Source organism: Amphiprion ocellaris, chromosome 4 (genome assembly GCF_022539595.1).
Source record: "Amphiprion ocellaris isolate individual 3 ecotype Okinawa chromosome 4, ASM2253959v1, whole genome shotgun sequence".
Classification (NCBI taxonomy): domain Eukaryota; kingdom Metazoa; phylum Chordata; class Actinopteri; family Pomacentridae; genus Amphiprion; species Amphiprion ocellaris.
The window spans coordinates 29,895,998-29,912,637 of NC_072769.1; the positions used below are offsets into that span (position 1 = coordinate 29,895,998).

General features: G+C 42.2%; 1 protein-coding gene across 1 annotated transcript in view; it reads left to right on the forward strand.

Moving 5' to 3' along the window:
- Nucleotides 1-16,640, forward strand: part of abcc6a (ATP-binding cassette, sub-family C (CFTR/MRP), member 6a) — a 26,572-nt gene continuing 9,932 nt past the window's right edge. Inside the window, exons 1-10 of the mRNA XM_023289437.3 lie at nucleotides 1-485; nucleotides 3,529-3,705; nucleotides 3,857-3,982; nucleotides 8,934-9,071; nucleotides 12,114-12,236; nucleotides 13,299-13,360; nucleotides 13,500-13,631; nucleotides 14,617-14,823; nucleotides 15,991-16,168; nucleotides 16,409-16,570. Coding sequence (XP_023145205.2) covers nucleotides 444-485; nucleotides 3,529-3,705; nucleotides 3,857-3,982; nucleotides 8,934-9,071; nucleotides 12,114-12,236; nucleotides 13,299-13,360; nucleotides 13,500-13,631; nucleotides 14,617-14,823; nucleotides 15,991-16,168; nucleotides 16,409-16,570 — 1,347 coding nt within the window. The 5' untranslated portion in view covers nucleotides 1-443. The remainder of the gene's footprint in view (nucleotides 486-3,528; nucleotides 3,706-3,856; nucleotides 3,983-8,933; nucleotides 9,072-12,113; nucleotides 12,237-13,298; nucleotides 13,361-13,499; nucleotides 13,632-14,616; nucleotides 14,824-15,990; nucleotides 16,169-16,408; nucleotides 16,571-16,640) is intronic.

Here is a 16,640-nt window from a genome sequence, read left to right on the forward strand (position 1 = left end):
CACTCATAAACAGCCGGCAGACTGAGAGAGAGTCAGAAAGACACAGAATCTCAGGGCAGCAGCAGTTCAAACAGCGAGGCAGAGACAGAAACAGAGGTTCATTCAGACAGAAGATGTTTTATTAAAAAGGGAAGGCAAAGTCATACACACTCAAACACACACTAATAAACACAGACTGTGCCACCCAGACAGACAGACAGACAAGAAAACCCAAGAAGTACTAACATCACAGCAAGGGGAGTCTAATAAGGACACACATAGTGCACTCTTTCTCCCCCATCACACACACACACACACACACACACACACACACACACACACACACACACACACAAAGAAGTGGTGCTGCCGCTGCTGCTGAGTGTGTGTGCTGCCCAGTGTAAAGATCAGGGCTGAACGACCAACACAAGTGGAGCATCAGGGAGGAAGGAGCAAGCAAGTGGATGGATGCCTTCTGCAGACTCAGTGGCCTGGACCCTCTGTGGGTGAGTTAATCATGTGTTCATGACCCTGGAATCACGAGAGTGTGTGTGTTTGCTGTTTTCTGCCACAAAGAATTACACTAAAATCATTTCCAGCTCAGGTAACGAGAGTTTGGCATTACTGCCATGTCACTACAGTTTTGTTTTTAACTTCATGTGAGCTAATAGCATATTAATTACTAGATCTAAATGCAAAAATGCGTTTCTGTGTTTCTGAGGCTGAATGACGAGCATCAGCTGTTGCTTAGGGAAAGTTAAGCGCATAACACAATGATGTAATTCTTATTTTGCTCACTCTTTCTAACTTGCTTTATCCTGAGAATTTATGTATCCGGTTCAGGTATCAGGAGTTTGACACTGTTATGTCACTACAAATGTGTGCTTGTTTCTTTTGAGCTAACAGCCTTTTAATGACTAAATACAAAAATGTGTTTCTGTGATTCTGAGGCTGCATGATAAGCATCAACTGTTTAGGGGATCTAAAGTGCAAAATTCAATGATATAATCATCATTTTTGCTTACGCTTCTGAATTTCCTGAGAATTTCTACGATTTAATCATTAATTCCATTATTATTAGCCACATTAACATGCACTCTTTGGCTCTGAGCTTTGTCACTCCTAAGACAAAGAATTCTTTAAGTCTTTGTCTTAGACAAGGTTTTTCTGTGCTTTGCTAAATAACAGAATTAATAATAATAACCATACATGTCAGACAGGAACAGGGGCATGAGTTTAACCTGAATTGTCAGCTGGCAGCTGTACAAGAAGAGAATCACTATGTCATACCATGTTCTCCTTAGTTTGGAGCCTGTACTTTAAGTTTGTATTAGCAATCTAATCAAAAGAAAGTCTGACTGGGAGATTTGGCCCTTGTTGCGTGTCAGACTTGTGTTTACCGTCACTCTGCCTCTGTGATTCAGCACAACGATGCTGGATGGTGGGAATGCGTCACACTGTACTGCTGCTGTACTTGGAAAGGCTTTTTAAGTCTTGTATGTTAGCAAACCTCAACATTCTGAATCCCAGCTCGAAAATAGAAGAATGGCTACGATCCAGCTGGAATGCCCAAATTACTGCACACACTTGGTTGCAGCTTCACTTTCCCCCCTTTTTTCTCTCTGTTTCTGGTTCTCATTACAGCTCATTCTCTGTTTTTGCTTCTGCAGAACAACAGCCATCAGTTTGGGAGAAATTGAAAGTGAACTCGTGCAGTCCTCGTTGCCATAAAACTTCAAAATACAGATGCGGTGTTCTTAGCTGTGTTACATCCATCACAGCATACAGGATGTTGTAACAGATGTTTTTGTCTGTGTGTTGGCTCCAAAGTAGCCTCAATTATTAACTGTATCAACCTTTTACATACTTTTGAAACAACGTCACTGCTGACTCACAGGTCTCACAGGCCTTGGGGTAGCGATGGGGATTTATGTGGCTTTAATACTGAACATGCAGTTCAGCTCAGCAGAGGAGGTTTCATCCAGGAACACCTAAACCTGAAGCCTTTCAGTGTGGATAAATTTTGAAAGGGGCCAGTTTAGGAAATCAGAAGTGTAGTTTGTTTATTTCTGTTAAAATCAACCCGATCTGGAATCTGGAGAGAATGTAGCTGTGTGAAATTGCAGCACATGATTTGCATTGCAAGGGATTAATAGGCACTGCATTGGCTCAGGAAACAGAGATGATGTAAAGAGTGACACTCAGCAGATTTGCAGCACAGAAAAGTCTCTATCCTCCACTTTCACATCACTGTGTTTGTCAGGTAAAAATAGACACCTTGTCACAGTTGTTGGCACATAAAGGTTTACTGCAACCATTTCAGCAAAGGGTGAGAAACAGGATGAGTATTGAGCAAGAACGGAGAGAGGCTTTGGATTTCTTTATAAAAGTGCTCTGTTCATCTGCTTGCCATTGACCGCAGGAGTCAGAAGGGTCTGTGAAAGTAGCCTCCCACTCGCTGCAGGAGATTTATCACTTAAATGGGCTTTGGTGTATCAGAGTTCACAGGGGTCACAAGTTTACAGTACCTGCAATAAGGTGCATTTATTACATAACCAGATATTTTATGAGGATTTATGTGGGGATAGAACTTTTGTGACGCTGTGGTGAAGATGGGCAAAGGTCTGAAGTGAAACAAGCAGCCATTACAGTCAGATGATTCAGACCCTTGTGGCTCCAGAGGCAGCGATTGATGGTAAACGTGAATTAATCACTATTCATGCTCAGACACAAGCTGCAGCGTCTCTCTCTCTGCGAAGTTCGTCTCACCTGCCGCGGTTCATTCACAGGGCCGCAAAGGCTGTTACGTAATGACCCTGCAGCTGCCATCAATTGTGGCCACTCTACCTTATCCCAGTTGGGAGTCAACCAGCGGGGCCAGACTGCTGTGCCATGCTAGAGGCTTTAAACCGCTTCCTGTGGTGACTCCGCAGGGCAGTCTCGTTAGCACAGGCAGACACCCTGCCCCTCATTAGGCCAGCGAGGTGATAAACAAGGGAAGCAAGACAACAACAAGCCACTTAGCTCCCTGTAGTGTGTTCTTTTTAAACAACAGACAACCTATCCTGGTTTGAGCTGCTGTTGCGTAATTGCAAACTTTTGGGAGCATTTTGCCAACACACCTCGTCTGCATGCGCCTTTTTTTTTTTTTTTATTGTTTATGGGCTACATTATTAGTATAGTCATTGACCTCACAGTTTAATGTGTTGACAGCGGCATTGTCCAACTCGAATTAGGAAACAGGCCAGAGACGTGGTCAGAAAAATCCCAGAAGTGACTCAGCTTTTTAGTAAAAAGGAGGCCTCTTCCAGCTCACACTCTGTCAGGATTGGGCACAGACACATTTTCTGTTGACTTGCTGCGGTTTTCACTCTCCACTGGCTTGATGCATGAAAAGTAGGACCTGCACCAAGTCTGGATTCTCTGGACTTGGCGCTCGCCTCGCTCAGTTTGTCAGATGATGAATATAATCTCACAGTTTGACCTCAGTTTCTGACTTTTAAGTATATTCTTTTGATCTGAACTCTTGACTCTCTCCGTGTGGTGCAGGACTGGAACCGTACATGGTACACGGCCAACCCGGACCTAACCCAGTGTTTCCAGAACACGGTGCTGGTGTGGGTCCCCTGTATCTATCTGTGGTTGCTGGTTCCTTTCTACTGTCTTCATCTCTACTGCCATGACCGTGGACGCATTCAAATGTCCTGCCTCTGCACTGCCAAAATGGTGAGATATCACACAGATAGTGGCCAGTCTTATTGTTTGAGGTTTTCACATCACAGAAAGAACACTTCAGCTATTTTTTTCCCAAAAATATCCCCAATATCAACACACCGTCTCTTCAATCGGTCTCCCTTTGCCTTTTGGTTTTGTCCAGGTGCTGGGTTTCCTGCTGGCCTCGTTTGGTTTTGTGGAGTTCTTCTACATCCTGCTGGAGAGAAGCCAAGAGATCCAGCAGCACATGGTCTTCTTACTCAGCCCCATCATACGCAGCATGACCGTGGTAAATAATGTGGCTTTTTTTCTAATGTTTACTCACAAACCTACCTCTGTCCAAATCAGATCATTAAAATTTTATGCTTTATTGAGCTGTAAAAGCTAAGCCCACTTCAGAGACTTCCTTTCTTTAGACGACTTGGGTAGACACGTTGCAACCTGCAAAGCACTGATTTTGGAAAACAGCATGGTTCGGTGCAATATATTCCCCATTCACTTAAAACACTATATGTGTTTGTATTGCAAAACTGAAGGGGGAAATTGCTTATCTTAAGTGCCACTGAAGTCCAACTGGGTGTGATAGAAATGTGCAATAACCCTAATGTTAAGTCTCTAGTAATAAGCAAGTGAGCAGCTTTATTTCCGACAAAGTTTTAAAAGGGTTTTCATTCAGTGAATGCAAAATAATCATGAAATTGTGCAATAGGTTAATGTGTCCAGGGTATTTATATTAAAAAAAGCTTGAGCTGTAATGAATTGTAGCTCACGTTGCACATTTAACATCCTCCTCCCTGGAGTTGCTCTGGGTAACGGAGAAGTTTTGGGAATATTTCAGCCTATGTCCCTGCTGGCTCACATGTCAATGTGCAAACACATGAAAGAATATATAGTGTATGTACAAAATGTTGGCCAGACACTGAGGTGCAAAGATGCATAACTAGGGATGGATTTATAGTGTTGCAGGCAATGTAAATATTACAGTACCCTGTAAACACAGCACTTGACATCACTCATCAGTGCAGGGTACATATGTAATGACATCAACTACTGTTTGATGTGGAATCCCTGTCAAGTACGTATGTGCAAAGTTCCAATGCAAAGAAATGTAATATGTGCCTTGCAGGGACAGACTGTTCGTCATAATGAAATTAAATACTGTATATATATAATGGTTCAGATATTTTACAGGCCAAAATGCAGCATGAACTGTACTTTTCCAAAGTATATACTGTATTGTTTTCACCACATCATTATAAATATGATGCCAATCTGTCATAAACACTCATAAATACTAGCTGCACAGTCAGCACTTGTCCTCTCAAGAGCTTTCATCCAGTTACAGTTGATGCTTGGCCAGTTATGTAATTTGTCTTTACTAATGCACATCGAGTTCATATGACCGTCTTCCAACCTTTTGGTTTGTCTTTAAAAAACTCAAAACCATCAAATACAAAGGTGATGACACACAATTGTAGTCTGTGCTAACCCTAATTACATAGAAAGATTGAGTCTTTATATAGGCTACAGGTGTAACATTGGACTGGAAGTTTTGACGCCAGATTCTTATTTGAGCGCCATTGTTCTGACCAAAACTATATTTAAGGTGCATTATATTTAATTGCAACGCCGCAGCACAGCAGAAAAGAAAAGATAAAGGACGAAATATTCATTCAGACTCCTTCACAGTAAGAATCCGAGGTTTGGAATAAATTGAACCACAACCAAAATGTATTGTTTGTACACTGATCTCTACAAAATAAAAAACAGCCAAAACAGATCAGATGTCCAGATCCAAGTAAGACCTTTGCAGTTTGGGTGAGATCTTTAATCTTTACAAGTTTTGTTTGTCTCTTCCCTCTCAAATCAAACCATAGTGGCCTCACTGGCCTGGATCAGGGCGACATGCAGGGTGGGCTACAGGACATTATTTATAGAAGATAAGGGCTGCTATGCAATCAGAGAAATGTTTCCAGTCGCCTTTGTTGATGGAAATCGCCCTGTACGTTTCTCAGAACATCGATCCCACTCATTTTCGGCGCATTTTAAACGATACTTTACTTGGATGAGTAGGCAAAACAGATGAGGTGTGCAGCTCGACGTGGGTGGCATGGCTAGTTTTAAACGCTGTTTATCCTAAGCAGGAGAGATATGAGATTACAATGAGGTAAAAGAGTGCAGAGCCCTGATCGGAATGGTTGCTGTAGTCCTATGAGCCTCTAAAGCTGTATAGCTTTACTTACAAAGCTTCCTCTCTGTGCAGCCTTATACAGGTCCTGCTCAGTCTCACTCCCTCCAAGTCAGACAGCTTTGCCCACCTGTGGTCTTTGCAGACTCCTGAGTAAATACCAGCACGTGTTTGGGCAAAAAATACACTGAGACGTCTCTTGTATCGAGGGATATGTCTCAAAAAAAGGTCATTTATTTTGGGGATATGATTTCTCACATTGGGGGGCCAGACAACAAACAAATCTACTACATCATATTAAGAGCATGTCACCAATCTTAATCTACTTACCAGATTTATCTTTATCAAAGGATGTAATTTTCTCGATGTTGATTGTAGCCACATACCACCACTTGTTCCCTGGGTGCAGGAAGGGAACACTGTGCTCTTGTTGCTCTGACCGACTTGTTTTGTGGCCCTTCAACTTGAGTTAATGTATGAGAACGCTTTATGCCCAAGCTAGTCGGCCCACGAATGAAACGCGGTCGCTATTGATGAAAAGTGCACACATGACACCCACTATAATCAGTAATACCATGACGTAAAGCTTCTATTCCTTCCCTAGAACTGCACACTTCCCATGTAATTATAAGGTAGGGTTTTGATTCAGGCCTTCGTGATGGAGTTAGTTCCACCCACTGACTTGTGCAAACAGATGGGTTGATGGTTTGCAGCAATATGGCAAGTCAGAACGGAAGGCTCGGAATAGGAGGAATAGGAGGGACCCTGCTTATAACCTATGGTGACCAAAGGGCAGCTTTATGTTCAGGCTTGGATTGAGGCTGATGCAGCCTCATGCCATTAGGGGTGAAAGTACAAGCTGTTAAGAACAGAAAGTTCCTCCCATGGGCTTGGTACTGCTGGGAAACCACTGCGGGTGTTATAGATGTAGGAGATACGCAGTCCCACATAGGGCTTCAGGACTTTGCCTTGAGTTTATTAAAACTCCAGGAAAATCTGCATTTCAGTGAAAGACAGTGCTTGCTTTAAAGCAGCATTAGTCATTTTCATTACATCAACTGTGGATCAAATGTGTCTGTGACGACTCCATAGACATTATCAACCCACTCTGCAGTTCCCTTCAGCTCTAGCAACTTTCAGCAAACTGTTTTAAATTCATGATCTCCATCTTCACTGTTTAATTCTAATCTCACCATTTTTGGCAGCACAGTTTCCAGAAAGAAAGAAAAAACATCTTAAAGCCCATTATAAACTTCTTAAATGTCCAGTGTCAAACAGCAGCTACACTCAGTGACTAGCTAGTGAAAATAGTAAAGCATTTAGCGGGTGGTGGAGACCAAAACTGAGCTTAAAAAAAGAAGTGCTTCTATTAGAGTTACATTCCTCAGCTGGAAACACAAACACAACTCCAAATGAATGATAATGCTGCTCCATATCTTCAGGATGTGTGAAAAATCTGACAATAGTTATCTTAATAAGGTGATAAAATGTTGTCAAATTGCTGCAGTCAGTAAAGGAAGATTCAAATTATGAGCATCTGCTGTGTTGATAACTAGTAAGGAAAAAGGGCAAACCTAAATGTCTGTGCAGAATCTGAATCATCAAGGTTATGGTCATCCTAAAGCTTCAGTAAAAGGCAGTTGGATTTCTATTTTTGGTTCTTGAAAGAAACCAGAAAGATTCGAAAAACCATAAAAAAAGCAAGTTGCCTTTGACTAACACTCATAACAAAACCAAAAGAACTACTCAGTTAGTAGTAATTACAGTATCTGTAATTAGATCATTTCTACCCATAAAGTGCATAAAATGTTGAGTTTGCATGTCGTCTTTGTGTTCACATCCCCTCCATACTGTAGATGTGCCAATATCCCAAAGACATTCAAGTCAGGTTGACTGGAGACTCTAAATTCCCCATAGGTATGATTGTAAGTGTCTATTTGTGTTCATTCTCTGATGGACTGGCAGGTATCAAATGAGCAGATAAAATGAGTGAACAACCCAATAAATGACTCCGTGTCACTGCAACAAATATACAAAAACTGCAAATGTTGTTTATATCAACCGTATACAGAGAAATGTTGACCCTCTTGGCCACCTTACAGAAATGTGTGCACATCTCCCCATAAAACGCATCAGGTTGTTGATGCAAAAAAACCTATATAATTACCAGACCACTTGTTTATAACAGGACAGCACTGTGGCTCATCCCAGTGTAACCAATGTGGTACTCATTATGAAACCCAAACCCGCTTTCTCTCCACTTGGTGATGAGCTGGCATGACAATGTGACGTCTCACTTGGCCAGCCACTCAGTGAGGGCCCAATTACAGTGGTTCGCAGGCAGATGTACCACTCCTCCAAGGATGGACAAAAACACTGGATCAGTCTTATTTCTGAGAAAACATCATGGTATAGAGGATTTTTAGGAGGATATATATAACAACCTTTAGCGAAGTGTGCAGGGATTGCGGCATACCATATATATGCCATTTTTTGTGGACAGAAGTCAGGCAAGTCACATGTGCGCCTGCAGCCAGGGAATTCCCAGAATCACAAGTTCTGTTTCAAAACCACCATCGACTGCATTAGATCAGACTAAATCTGACTATATTCTCTATGCTCCATTGAAAACACTGACCGTGACACTGGCAGGAATACATGGGGATTAGTGTTTTATTTTCCTCAACTGAATTAGCACTGAATTACAACTTGGAAAGGAGTTTATTGGAACCACTCTATGTGGCATGAAAATGAACTGTCTACCACAAAAGGAGAAAGTATTATATTGCTTATATGTCAATAACATTAGTTTGATTTCGAAAAGTGGATTCACATTTGGAAATCCCTGTTGTTGTCCATTGTGTCGCTCCAGGTAGTTCCTCAATGTGACATCACAGATCAGAGTTTTGTCTCTCTGCTCTCTGGGCCACACGTGAATTCTTAAATTAAGTCTGTGTGTGTGTGTGTGTGTGTGTGTGTGTGTGTGTGGTGTGTGTGTGTGTGTGTGTGTGTGTGTGTGTGTGTGTGTGTGTGTGTGTGTGTGTCTGTGTAGATCCTGGCGCTATGCATTATCCAGTTGGAAAGAATAAGGGGATGTCGCTCGTCTGTATTCCTATTCCTTTTCTGGGTCTTGGCTGTTGTCTGTTCCCTGGTGCCTCTTAGAGCGAAGATCCAACTGGCCATGGATGAGGTATGTATTTGGCCTATCAATAAATATGATAAATGAACACAACACCATATCATTTAATATAAATATCATTCCCCTGCCTTATGCATTTACACAAGATAGGACACATTCCAAGCATCAACACTCCGTTTTATACTGAAATTCAGAAATTGGTTGCAGTCAAATTGAATCTGTGTGTCCAGCTTGAACTCAGTGAACCTGCAGTGTCAAAACACCCTTCAGGGATATCTAATCAGGTCTACCCATAGTCTAGACACTAGATTCCAGCAGCACAGCTTGACATATACCCTGTGTCAGCAGAGTTTCTATTTCATCCCCCAATTTTAACCAAGGTAACCTAAAGTTAACACAGAGTGTTGGAGGATGACACTGCCAATTCTGGTCAGGCCTGTGTGTGTTTAAGGTTGCCTTTTCTTCCTGTGTCTCCTGTCAGACATTGCAATCATTGTTGTATGGGGTGAGTTTGTATTTAAGAGCAAGCAGCCATGGGGCAGTCACATTTGCATTTCTATAAAAACACACACACACATCCATATTTCTGTTTTATCGTTCTCAGTGTGACATTCCCACACTGCTTGGGGGAGAGATGATGGCCCTGGGATAAATGCTGGTGAGACATGGCAGCCCAGGGTCAGACCAGAGGAACGTCAGCGCTGTGTTTATGGGCCTACACTGCTGTAAACACAGCCAGATGGAAATCTATGCATCCACACATAATGCAAAGCCATTTACAATTTAGAGGCCCAGATGTTTGCATTTCATACAACCACACGTGCGCAGAAGATGCATATGTGACCACCCTGACCGCTCATGTACTTATCTTCCAAACCATATCTCTAAGTCTTGATGCATCAGATCTATATGCTGGATTCTGTTTATCAGCTTCTTAAAAACCCACATTTTCTGCAAAAACTGCTTGCTATCAAAGCTTTGGCTAATAAACCTCAAATAGATAATGTATATTTTAAAGAGCAATATTAAATGATATTTTTCTGATTTACAGAAGATGCTGCCAAATTTGGATAATCAAGACAACTGAAAAAATTTTATTAGATGGAGTTATGACTGCTCACTGCACCCTGAAACTAATAAAATCAAGGAAGTGATAATTGGCTTTTACTCAAATATTATGCAACTGCTGCTGAATGAAGAGTTTAGAGACACCATGCTTATTTGCATCCTTGCCAAGACTCCGAATAGAAGGCTGATACCACGTTTATATCTGTATGTTTATTTGAAGCTACAGCTAGTTAGCTTGGCTCACCACAAAGACAGTAAAAAGGGAGGAAAGTTTTTAAAAAAAAGAGTAATAATTAACAGGTTATGTTTTGTTTGTCTTTGTCAAACGGTAAAAACAGATCAAAACCAGAATGTTCAGCTCTAAAAATGGGTACATTGTTGCTTTTGTATCTTGGATTTTGTGCAAGTTCAACCAAATATCTACAAGTTAGTTTAAAAGGCAGATTTTGTCAGCTTAGACAGAGGCAAGTTCTCTGCTTCCTCATGTTTTATGTCTTTAGAAGATAAACTAATCGTCTGATAGTTGCTCTTGCCAAACATGCAGATAGGAAAGTGGAATCAATCTTCTTAACTTGGCAAGAGAGTGAATAAGCGTGCTTCCATGAATGTAAATTAATGACTTTAACATCCATACAGCTGCAACCGTAACAGTGCATTAATTCCAAAGTGAACAGACGTCAAATGCACAGGTGGAAGATAAGACATTAGAGACAAATACTTCCTTCAAAAATTGTTTACAAAAATGTGAAATAGCAGATCTAGCCTTTGTCTTTCTACGTTGCAAACATGATTCTGATCTGAATAAAAAGCATTATCCTTTCCCCGTTTATCCCGTTCAGTGTTAGTAACCTAAAATAGAACTTTAAAGCTTGACCATTCTCTTGTATTTGTGTCTGTGTTTGTGTTATAGTTTTGGTATGATGGACGATAACAAGTGAAAGACCAAGAATGAAGCAGCACAGCTCAGCAGTTGTCATCTGTGTCAGCTTCCATTTATATAGCACACTGAGACATTTTCAAAATATTTATACACAAAGTGTCTAATTCACATTGCGGTGTTGATGGCTCGAGTTGACAGAGTTCATGTTTGTGGACCTTTGGCCATTCTTAGTTTCTTGACCTACATTTTTCCCACCCACTCTCCGACCATCCTGACCCTGTTTCGTTTTTTTAAACTGTGTGGCCGGATCCATTTGGCCCCTTTGTATCTCCTTTCTGGGCACAGCACCACATTTTTCGAAGAAAATCATTTTACTGTTTACCATGGCTTCAACTTTCATGCATACTGCTGCACAACAGCCTGACTGTGGCAGCAGCGTTAACCCAGTAGTAAACAATGCCTGTGCCAGAACCCACAATTTCTGTACGTCAGGAATAACATGCAAGTCCTACATTTCACAAAAGTCTCTGAGTGGTTAATATTGCAGCTGCTCCCTTGATTGAAAGTAAGGGTGCTGGTTTGTAAAACCGCAATCTCCCTATTTACAGATATGGGCTAGCGTGACTGAGAGGCAACTTTAACCATTGCTTCATTTATATACAGTACACCATTAAGGACTCTGGGTTTTCACCCTGATTTAGCTTTAAGGTCCAAAATACTCTTTATTGTGTCTGTGATGTTGGTACATAAACCATCCTCCGCTATACAATATGTAGGCAAGGGGGAAGCAATATAATGAATTTGTTGCTGTTGTGAAACAGCACTCAAAGCCCACGGCGGTGATAAATGATGCAGTATACCACAGGATGTTATGTGATTTGTTAAGTTATGTTGAAAGAGATGAAACAGCCAAAGCACATTTTGATCCAAGGAAAAACCTCCACGTAAGAAGAGGGTTGTTTTTCTGTGGCATGCGCTCGGCCACAAAGCCAATTAATTGCGTCCCCAGCTTAAAAAAACGGCTAACTTACAAGATGTGCCTGGAATAGATTGAAGCAAATTAACTCCGAGAACTCTCACTGATTCTGGCATTTTCAGCCCCCAAACGGTGTCGTTTATTGTGTGTTTTCTTATTTATCCGACAGGGCATCGCATCAGATATTGTACGATACCTCGCCTTCTTCTCCTACTTCACAATTCAACTGGCCCAGCTCTTCCTGTGCTGTTTTGCTGACCAGCCTCCAGAGGGAAAAGCCATCTTGGAAAAGGTAGGCAGAGGAGAATGCCTCCCACTTCTGTTGAATATAGACACTCCTATCCAATACCCCAGGAAAGGAAAATACCTAAGTAGCTGTTTTGTGGTTTTCAACTTTTGTTTTCGAGACACTTTTCCCTTTTGGAGGAAATGATGTGATTCACCTCCTCCCTCCTTCCTCTCTCACTTTACTTTGGCTTCCTATGTGGGAAGTGTGAATAAGCGTGTGTTTGACGCTGCATACCTTGACTACGACTCACACATGTTAGATAACATCATGAGTCTGTGACCACACGGCAGCAAAGCCATCATTTAATACACATCTCACTTTCCCATCAAACGCGAGCTTGGCAGAAACTCAAGATAACTTCAGGGCAACTGACAGGTGAATGAAAATGAGCTCACAATCAATCAAACCAGCATGTGATGTAATATTTCCCCGGTGATAAACAATCAAAATAGCTGGAAAAGTCCCTAACAAACTCTCGGCTGGCGGTGAGGAGGCTGAGGGTGCAGAAGCCACAGTCTGGCATGGTGGACACACCCATTGGTGTACCCTCCTCTTTTTATTTTTTCTTTCTTCCACCTCCTCCGCCTGTCGATCTGGTTAGAGTTACTCACAGGAAGAGAGGAAGTGAGGGGACAAAGCAAGAGTGCGGGTAACGAGGAGAGCAAACACCCTGGTGAGGGGGTGGCAGGGTGGAAGAGATGCCATAAAGTATGCGTGAGAGCACAAACTCTCCATGTCTGCATGTGTGTGTGCCTATCCGTTTGTTGGACAGTTTGTGATGACACATTTCCGCTCTGTCTGCACTCGATCTCAGAACGTCATCCTCACCCTGCGCTAACACTGAGCTCTATTTATTCTGTCCTGTGGGAGTTCATGGCCTTTGCTCCCCACAATGGACCACCTGAGTGTACAGTGTGGTTTACACACATTAACATTCTTGAAACACACCCCTCACAAGTTCCCCGTTCAACTGTCAACAGACGGCTGTGTGTTTCTCAAAATCCTTTAAGTGGTGAGAGATTTACTGCGAAAACAACAGTGAGTCTGGTCTCTAATCTGTTGCAGAATCCCTGTCCCGTCAAAGATGCCTCTTTCCTGTCAAAGATTCTCTTCTGGTGGTTCACTGGGTAAGTTGGTTCTTTAAAAACCCTTCATTTTTTGGAAAAATCTAACTCACTACAGAAACTGTTTGTACTTGTTTACAATAATATGTGTGTTTTGCTGGTGATTGTGTCTGTGAATCATCTCCTTGTGTTCCCTCCCCAGGCTTGTTGTGAAAGGATATCGCACTCCGCTGGAGGCGGAGGATCTGTGGACCCTGAGGGAGGAAGACACTTCGCACAAGATCATTTCTGAGCTGCAAGAGGACTGGACAGCTGAATGTGCCAAAATTCAGAAGTGAGAATTAGTTACATTTGACAGTTTAATCAGTTTGTCCAGTCATTTAGTACTGCATTAGTTTGCGTAATGCACCAAAAACACTGGATCCTCCTTTTTCTATAATGCTGCCAACAGCATCGCTTTCAAACTCCAAGTCCCCGGTCTGTGAAGAAGACTCTCTGTTCTAAATTTTTTGTTTCATTTTAATCCTAAGCCTCAATAACTCTCATTTACTGAACACCATCCCTACTTCTCAGACTTTGGAAAGCTCCCAGAGCAAGAGAACACACCATACAAGTATTTTTTTCCACTGAATGACTGGAGCTCCACATGACGAGTGAACTGAGTGACATCTTTGGAGTGCCCTTTTAATGACCTCTGTGCTTGGCTGAGTAATGTTCTATGTGTATCAGCCAGCAGTCGCTGGATTAATGTGCAGCAGGGAACACTAGGAAATGACGTGCAGGACATGCACATGTTGTCTTTCATGTTTCTCCTGCCTCACAACGCAGGCCTGCGCTCCATTGTACTGCTCTAACTAGTGTCATAGTTTAACAGCCAAAGAGTCAGTTCCATTTTATTGCAGTTTGGCCAAACATTCAACGTGGTGCTAGCTGAATTAATGACCCAAGCAGGCTTTGATTTAGCTATGACTGTGGTAAATTGGCATTCTGGATGTCTCATCGCTGTGGGCACTGTGGGCTAAAAAAAGGCCCCAACGAGTCCTTTGAGGACACAGCACCATATTGTCAAGACACGAGCCCTGTGTCATTGTCAAGGCTTGTTAAAATGATCCAGGACTCTGAAAACCATCATTAAGTTTAATAATTATTCCAGCAAAAAATGCTTTTCACAGCTGCTGGTGAACTCTGCAGTCTAGTCCAGTGGTGAAACAAATAGCAGTTGTTTTACATTAAAGACTTGAAAGCTATCAGCACCATTTTGGTGCATCTCTAGCACAGATGTCTTGTCTCTAACTCAGTGTGTCTTCTCCCTCGTGCAGGCAGGAGAAGGCCTTAGCGTCAGGCGTGGCAATGGGCAGCAGACTGCAAGACCAGGCTCAGCTCCTCAGGAAGCTGCAGAAGGAGCAGATTTCTGGCTTCTTCCTGCTCAGGACATTAGCTCGCAATTTTGGTCCGTATTTCCTGACTGGAACCCTGTGTATCATATTCCATGATGCCTTCATGTTCGCCATCCCTCAAGTGCTGAGGTAAGACACCAAAATCTTAAATCTGCTTTTACCGGGTGCTAATATTTCGAGCTGTATCTCAACCCAGTTCCATGAAGCTCAAGGATTTTTCTCTCAAAATAACTCTCTTTCAAATATAAATTGGAAATGTTGTGGCCATGAAGATAGAAGTCAAGCAGCTTTACGCTGACATCAAGAAATTCTTAATGATACTGCTCATAAGAAGGTTACTGTGCCACTGTGCAGTAACTAGGCCATTATATTTGGATAAAGACATGGCTCCTGAGTTAGTCAAATATAACTTTTTCATTGCTTGGAGTCCCACAAACCAAATGGCACAGAGTGTAGTGTATTAAGGCAAGCTGCAGCCAAACCTTTCCAAACCTCAGCTCAAGCTGAAATTACCTGGATTGCATAACAATCCGTGCCAGAGTAAAATTGGGTTTTATTGTCCTTTGGGGGGCTAACTGTCCAATTCAATTTTGAGATTTAAGAGAAAGGATACCATAGTTTCCCAGTATAATGATTTAATGAAGAAACAGCCAGCAAAAATATCACAGTCCAAAATAGATATGGAGATAGAGATATAGATAGATAGGCCTATTTTCAATTATTTCAATGATTTATGACCCAGACAACTGAACAACAACAGAAGCTGGCAGCAGTGAAAACAGGTCAGGCTGCTCCGCCACCCGCCGCACCATCTCACCAGTCAGACTGGAATGTTGTTGTTCATGCACAGCACAGAATCACTGGAAGTGTTAATTACGGTCGTGGAGCTGTGAGCAAGAAAAGGAGACGAGACCACAGCCCTCTGTGCTCCAGTAAGGACGACAGGCAGAGAGGCTCTAAATGGTAGAAATGCTGTCGGACCACAATAAGGGAACCGCCGGCCAAGTGTGAGGGCAGCCCAACCACAGGTCGAGCTCAGTTGTGCAACCCGAGCCATTTTATGTAGACCAGTCAGCCAGCAGCACTCAAGGCCATTTGGTAAAGGCACACAGTGGAAGTCAGATAATGCCAGATTGAATGAAATCTGTGTCTGCTTTGCTTTGTGTCATTCATGGCTTTCCAGGAAAATAAAGAAATAGAGCTTTATTACAGTATGTCAGGAGGTCTAACAAAATATTTTGCAAACTACTGAACATCCCTATGAAGCATTAATGTCCTACTTCTCTTCCTCCACAGTCTTCTCCTTGGTTTTATGAGGGATGAAGACGCTCCGCTGTGGAAAGGCTACTTCTATGCCACTTTAATGTTCCTGCTGTCTTGCCTCCAGTCCCTCTTCAACCATCAGTATATGTACACTTGCTTCACAGTGGGAATGAGAGTGAAGACAGCTGTTATGGGCTTGGTTTATAGGAAGGTGGGTAAATCTGTATCAGCGGACTTGTAGCCACCAACCGCCAGACTACATAAATTATGTCTTAAATTGCGAAAACAAAAACATTTTCACCTTCCAGACTGGAAAAACTATTCACAGTGCATCATTAACAGCTCTCACCTAAGATGAATGATTGTGTTAAGTCTTTACAAGGTATAAAATTATATCGTACACATTGCACTGAAGGCTAAAATGCCTTTGTCTCTTTTGTTGTCAATCCAGTCTTTGGTGATAAACAGCTCTGCCAGGAGGACTTGCACTGTGGGCGAGATTGTGAATCTGGTTTCAGCAGACACACAGAAGCTCATGGACTTTGTGGTGTACTTCAATGCTGTCTGGCTGGCTCCTATCGAGATTGCTCTCTGTCTCTTCTTCCTCTGGCAGGTATGTCGAAATGTTTTCACAATGCCTCCCATTCATGCACAAATGCAACTTAAGTGAAAATCCCTTTGAC